This window comes from Electrophorus electricus, chromosome 7 (assembly GCF_013358815.1).
Source record: "Electrophorus electricus isolate fEleEle1 chromosome 7, fEleEle1.pri, whole genome shotgun sequence".
NCBI lineage: Eukaryota > Metazoa > Chordata > Actinopteri > Gymnotiformes > Gymnotidae > Electrophorus > Electrophorus electricus.
Window position 1 is genome coordinate 12,502,300 of NC_049541.1, and position 7,500 is coordinate 12,509,799.

Below are 7,500 nucleotides of genomic sequence, written 5' to 3' on the forward strand. Positions count from 1 at the left end.
TCTAGCAGAGAGTTAATTAAATGCTGGATCAGACTGACCGGAGATCCCCGTGGTGGAGCAGGAGGTCACTGAGTAGCGAGCTGTTTTGCGGAACACCTTATGCTGGATCGGGGAACGTTTCTGCTCCTGTGCCTGTCCTCTGCTCCTGTCCTCATTTTACCTCCTTCCTATTTATTTTTCTCCGCTCACCCCGAGTCAGTTGCTGAGGGTTTACAGTGCTGGTTACAGTGCCCATCTTCCTGAAGGAACAACGTTACCACAGAGACCGTCTCGTCGGTGAGACGTTGGGTTTCTCGGCATCACACGCGGCCGTGAGTTTGTTCAGGCATGCGAGAGACTGCTTGAGGGGCTCATTCGTGCCCTCTGGCTAGCAAAGCTCAGGAAACATGCGTGACCAGCCGAGCAGGTAAACTGGGCTTTCTACAAAGTTCAAGCCTCTGATCACTGCAGGGGGACCAAAGCAGCAGTGAACTGCCCAAGCAAGAAAGACTAGTGCCGTATAAATAGTTGTTTCTGGATGAAAGTCCATTTTTGCTTGGCAAGCACATCAATTGTGGATAGATGGAGATATTCAACCTGCCAGTGGTGGTCTGTATCTTTTTACATCTCCTAACATGGAGCAGGAGCTCAAAACAGTCTGTATCCATGGTGATGGATAGTTCTGGTGTTATTCTTATGATGAGGGAATGCTCAGTCCCCGGAAGAGTTGATCAGCTACGGTGAGGTTACGATGGGGACGTCCACTGCGATGTCCTCGAGTGCCTATCAGGTTAGTGATTTCAGCAGCCATCCCTATCTCCAGCTAGTTCCAGCAGGTCAATCCAGCTGGAACAATCTCATGGTACAGCCATGGGGGGAAGCAGAGTGGCCCAAACAAACCCACATGGTGGCGGGTCAAGCCAGCCACCATAGTCTATGGTGGGGGGACTCTGGATAGGTCAGTACACACACTGCTCATTCTGGGTTTTAATTATGTCCGTTTCTTATACCAGGGCTTTGGTCTGTTGGGCAGGTTATTATTGTAAAATCTATTTCACATTAAAACCCCATTCTGGAAACTGATTTTTAATTTTTTTTCCCCCTGTGTGCTCACTCTCAAACAGTATCGGTTCTCTAGTATGGACAAAAAGGAGAAATATGAATGTTGTAGCACAAAAGTAGCCTTGATGAATTTAAATAATATTCAGTACAGTTGTGGCTGATGTTTTCTGTCATAGGGGAAACGCAGCTGGCAATAATCTAATGGCTGTTATCATAGCAAATGAGAGAAAATAATCCAAATTAAGTTTATATTTACAATAACGTATAAGAATGGACATCACAAAACACCAGCGAATAGCTGCAAGCTTATGTCTCTAGCCAATGATGCTAATGCTAGTTTCCAAAAGTCTTTATTCAATAATGAACTATTTTAAGATTGAGACAATCAGTCATGCACATTAGTGTCAGTACTGGTGTTTCTGGTAAGAACCCACTCTGAGATCTCGGCCCATCACCTATGGAAGCAGTACAAAAATGCATTTCTAAAATCCTACAGTCCAATAAACGGATATGTTTCATACAAACAGCACTTATACCCTCCTAGACTCCCAGTGGAGCACGGTATCTGAGAAAATTATATTGTAAACGCCTGTTGTCTGAAAAGGTTGCTCTTTACTCCACTAAAATGTCCAGTATTCAAATCTGCCAGAACTGCTCCAAAATCCCAGATTTAATCGATGGTATGTGCTTGTGTCCAATGGCTTCACAAGCAAATTCATGAAACTATGCTATCTGTCAAATGCGTCTTGTGCACAATAAACAAATGACACCAGAATGTGATGTATAGTAGATAATTAACTCTCTTTAGTTACAAAAAATATTTAACTGCTGCGAGTAATATGCATTGTTAACCACATTAGCGCCACGCTGTAATGAAATTCTAGGGGAAGCCACGCTTCCTGTGTATTATTAAGGTAGTCGCCCCTGTTTTACTACTCTAGGCACAATGTTCATAATTCATTCTTTAATTAACAAAATAACTTTATGCACAGTTTTGCTGTTACAATCTGGCGCATACATTTGGTCTGGTTCAGGGTCTTCTTACTGCACTTCCAACACTACTACTTACATCGCTACTCTGCACTGTATTTTTTATTCCTTTGTATATGACCACTCCCATGACCATGGAACAAGGTCTTTAGTGTCTTCAACATTGAAATAATAATAATAATGTTGTACTTGCCGCCACCTACTGTACGGATTTCAAAACTGTCAGAGCATTTCAAAACGGTCAAAACAGTCACAGAAAAAAACAAAATAAACAAACCTTGCTCACCGAAGCGAAAAAAGGACTTCATGTAAATATTTATTATTTTAAATACATTTTATGTACTTAATTATAAAATATATAAGAAATATATTATGTAATGAGTTTTTTTTTTCTTCAATCTAGATTATTTGGCAAATATAACCTCCCCAAGAGGTGTAAGCAAGAACAGGTTTGGTTAAATGAAACGCTCAGTCGCAGTGCCTGTGTTATCAGCTGAGGTGGACATTTGGCTTAATGGGTATATTCAGTAGCATCAGAACTGCCCCGCATTCGCTGTACAAATTCTCTTTATCGGCTCTTACCTTAGTGGTAAAGTATAAAAAATATTAAAAGGTCATGTTTTCTGCTATTGAGGTCTCTTTAGAAACAAACCAATTCTGTTTCAATAACACTTTTTAGCCTGAATGTTACTGGTAACATTCAGGCTAAATGTCACCTGAATAAGTTGCCTCAAGACGGTCACCTCCTTAAATGCTCATTAAGCATTTTTTTTAGCTATCCAATAGATAATAAATTTGTAGGGGTTTTGTTGTTGTTGTTGTTCTTCTTCTTCTTCTTATTGTTGTTGTTGTTGTTGTTGTTTCTGGTGATTTATTGCTGTTGATAATGCCGCTGCCAGTTGAGAGGGGAACGGTACAGACAGTGTTAATCTTGTTAATATTGCCATTACACTTCCATGGCTCTACAGAGAAGAGTGCGCCTGGCGTGCCATCGTTCCACATGCACCCGATAAAAGGGACTCTGTTGTGGAGTGACATCACCTCTCCACTAGTAGCCTCCGAGCAATTCTCTCTCTCATTCTCTCTCTCATTCTCTCTCTCTCTCTCTCTCTCACACACACACACACACACGCGTTCATTCGCGAGGGCGCTATAGTTCCGTTTACTGGAAGGGGCTGGACAGAAATATAGTTGGGTTTTTTTTTCTTTCCACGATGAACAGCTTCTCGAACATGGCGACGATAGGAGACTTCGACCCGTTGAACGCCGCTGTGCCTGCCACGAAAGTTGAAATGACAGTTTCCTGCAGGTGAGTTACTGGTTTAGCTCAGCGTGCGGCTCGCGTTAACCGATTCCAGGTGTGGAGCGAACATCGCGGAGTTCCGCTCGCAAAGTTACCGCAGCTGTCACTCATGCGCCTAAACGGACACAGTGTGGCGACGTTTCCAGCCTAGTTCAGAGCGAAAGGTGTCGAGCATGAGAAGTTGTGATCGCGGGTTGTTTTTTTTGGGGGGGAGGGGGGATGAGTTTAGAAAGTAAATTAACTTGAGAGGTTTTGTTTTCTATCCCTATGTTTGTTTGGAAGTGGACCAGAACGCAGATTTTGGCTCGGTGGCACACGCACACGCACACGCGAGATCGTTTGCGTAAGACTAACCACATTCACATACACACATTGGGCCCGAACTGTTGGCAGTAATTAAACTGCAGCGTCCACGGTCATTTTAGATAATCTGATATGAAACCATACGTCTGCGTCACTACCTGAGGTGAGAGTCCGCGGACCTGATTTTCGTTTCGTTTATCAGCTTTTAATTAGTAGCTATCGGAATACTTAAAGATCATCGTGTTTGAACGGCACTATTCAGGCTTGTTTTTACGTTGCAAAGTGTCTATGTGGTGTGAAACTGTTAGTGATTCATCGAGCACTCCCCCCCTCCCGAAAGGCACGACTTTGAGTCAGACTCTGATGCAGTTCGTTGTCTGATAGTTCCCCTGCACAGTTTCATAAATATCTAGATTTATTTTCTTTACATTTAATACAAAGAGATGAATAAATTATAAAGATGGACTGCCTCTCGCTTCAAATTCTACGCGGAAGTCTGCGTCGGAGCCACGGCTAAGCTCTGCGCGGTTGCAGCGCCTTGACGGTCCTGACGTGTCCCGTCAGTCGCGGGGTGGGGACGGGTGTCTACAGTAGTGGTGTAGCTGCGTGCACGCTGCGCTGCACCCCGACCCCTTCTGAGGGACAGTGGTGGCACCATGGTTACCGTCGGTCGCATGCCTTTACTGTAAACGAGAGGCACTTTGTCACCATGGTTATCATTAAAGGGTGTCTCGATGGAGAAGACGGAGCGAAGGCGAGAATCACAAAGTGAAAACAAAACTGGGAGAAGCAGGAGAGAGAGAGAAAGAGAAAGAAAGAAAGTGCAGTTTGGCGAAGTGCATTTCTTCCTTCAAAACATGTCAGAAATGTGTGAGATGCCTGAGATGTCTGAGATCTGTTATGTGAGATAGCACACACACTGGAGTCATTTGGGGCCTAAGACAGTGCTGATGAATACAAAGAGACACACGTGATTTTTCGTTGACATTTTTGGATGCGTTTGTGTTGATGGCTAAAGCTCCCCCCAAAATGTAACAGCCAAGGATATTTTAGGACCCATGCACTCCTGGGTTTTAGAGGAGTTCAATTTTCAGCATGACTGATCCTTTGTCTATGTACTTATCAGCTTTGCAATTACTGGCGGGCTGTACGATAGCACAGAATAGAGAAATGTCCAGAAGAAGTCAAGTTCTCCCCTGCAGCTCCACACTGGTTAATATAAGGCTTGTTTATTTTGCTGTTAGCCTTTACCTCTGTCCTGTGAGCTCTTCTAAGCCTGAGTTGTTAAAACCATAAGTGGTATCAAATATTCTAGACAAATATTATTAATGGTAGAATTCGGATAAATAACAAACATATAAAAATAACTTTATTCCCAGTTTCCACTGCATGGAAAGTGCATGTAATAGTACATTCTTTTTTATTGTATTGAGAAATCTTTACAAATCAATTTGCCACTACTGTCCAGCTTCAGGGTGGGACTAATCTATACGGCTCCAAAAATAGTCGGCTCTTTCTTTCCTCCTTTGATTGAAACTTCTCCTAAAGCTGCAGTTTTGGGGGCTCTGGTGTCTGGCTAAGTTAAAGGCGTCCTTTGGACTGGGGATTGATTAGAAAGGCAGTCTGTGGCCCCTGATCAATTCCGCACTCACCACATTCGCAGCAGGCTGAGTTCCATTAGCTCCCGCAAGCTGCTGCCAGTGTTTAAGCGGAGCAGGTAACAAGACCCTTATGGTTCTTACACGAGCAGTAATGGCAGTGCCTTAACTTCCCGGAGTTCAGAGAGCGGTTTCAGCACAAGCCTTAACGGCTGCACTTTGCTGACACGGCCACGCAGCTGTGGTGTGGCTTTACGAGTCCTTGGGGCTTTTGTTGTTGTTTCGGCACAATCTGAGGTTTGTTGCATTAAAGTGGCCTATTTCTGTAAATAGGCTTTTTACAGTTTACAACCAGTGTTTTGTGTTTTTCCAAGTCATTTTTACCCACATTTGACTTAATGAGGCATGGGGGGGGGGGGGGGGGGGGGGTAAAGAAGAAGAGATTTGTACAGTTCTGAGTTATTTTTGCCCAAAGCGTGAGCCTCAGCGACTCATTGTGTTCACTCCCTCAGGAAAGGGAGTGGACCATATTTGTGTGTGTGTGTGTAAGTAAATGCTGGAGTCCAGTTCAGGAGAAGGGAAGTTCCCATGTTTTTTCAAGCATGTGAGTGCCTTGTGCTCCCTCTCACTCCACTGCCCTACACAGCGCTCATGACTAGCTTTATCAGCTCAGGCTGTCACGCTCTGTCCATCATGTCCAGGACCCCATTCCTGGACCAAATGGGCCATGGACTGACACCACATCCAGCAGACTGCTAACAGAAATGCCTCTCTTCTCTCTCTGGCAGTGTAGGAAGCTGGTCTATTTTGGGTGCCGTAAATAGACCTGAGAAGAGATTTGTATATTTACCTGTAATTTTTATTTTGTACACTAACAAAGAAAACACACAAATCAATATGCTGTTTTTAGAAGTAGCCTGCATATCTTGAGTTATTTGAAGTTCAAATAGTAATTTAACAGAACATTGAATGTTCACTGAAAATTCATAGAACCAACTTTTAGAAAATACAAGTAAATTACAAATCGTGATCAATTTGCTACTGTGTTACATATCCTACTATGCATGTTTCTCATATTTTATTGCATGTTTCTCATGTTTTCTCATGTTCTTGTTTCTCACGTTGTCATGTGTTTCACCTGCACATGCAATTTAAGCTTACGAGATCTCCTCAGCCTCACTTTTTATCGAGGGCCACAGTGAGAAATCATCCAGTGCCTTTTTTTTTGCGTTCCCACTAACAAAATGATGTACAGAGATGCATCTAAAGCATCCCTCACTCAGATGTTTTAGCGCTTCATATCTGCTCCGCCACCGTTACTGCGTTCCAAGGGCAGGGAGCCAACCCACGTCCCAGCTGTGCGCGCCGTCTCTTGGGAATTGCCTTGTAATGGCCGGAGCTCCCTGGCTCGCCTTCTGCAAATTAGCCTGGAAACATCCACATGTCCATCTGAGCATGACGGACTCGCTCTGGCTGATGGCTGCCGTGGTAACACTTTTTAAAGCTGGGAGTCGGTGTGGCACTTATGAGCATGCAGGTGTTCTGGCTTATTTTTTTTGTAGGGAGAGCGAGTTTAATTTCCAGTGACGAATCTGTTTTAATGTAGTAAGGCAAGGGTCACAACTGCGCAAAGTTTCTGGAAATTTCCCTCCCACTTGTTGGAGTTGGAAATTCGGAGGAGTTGAATGCTTGTCGTAATGTTGCTCTGGAAAAACAAAACTGAATAGTCTGCTTTGTTTGGGACGGACCTAAGTGGTCAGATTATTCTTAGGAATACAAACGTATGTTAGTAGGAAACATATCATCTATTGACTGAAGAAAGGTTGAGATTACTTGCGTGCCATTTTCTACCCACAGTTATGAAAACAGAAAAGCTGGTTGCCTTTTTAGGGTTCGGTTTGTTGACAGCCAGTTTCCTGTTTAACTTGCATAATGACAATTAGCAATTAAATATGACAGTGTCACATGACTTGATCACTAATTACCCCACATGAAATGCTAGACACAACTCTTTCTAGCTGACCCTTATGATCTGGTGGCATTTATAACAGTTTACAGGTTTTAGAAGCTTTGGCTAATTCAGAAGCTCAAACAGAACCCTTCTGTAAGCGTCTATTTGTAGAAGCAACAGGACCTGGACTCTCAATGTGCTGCAGTGATGGTGCATTAAAAACTGAGATGATGAATGGGAAATGTTGGACATGGTCCGACTGATGAAGTGCTGCAGGTGCCAGGAGTTTGACACGGAGGCCTGTGAAGGCCAGC

General features: G+C 43.5%; 1 protein-coding gene across 2 annotated transcripts in view; it reads left to right on the forward strand.

Annotated features, from left to right (window-relative positions):
* The first annotated feature begins 3,169 nt into the window (after positions 1–3,169).
* Positions 3,170–7,500, forward strand: part of LOC113580185 (copine-8) — a 75,617-nt gene continuing 71,286 nt past the window's right edge. For both annotated transcript variants that reach the window (XM_027014567.2, XM_027014568.2), the window contains exon 1: positions 3,170–3,340. In XM_027014567.2, coding sequence (XP_026870368.1) covers positions 3,246–3,340 — 95 coding nt within the window. In that variant the 5' untranslated portion in view covers positions 3,170–3,245. The remainder of the gene's footprint in view (positions 3,341–7,500) is intronic.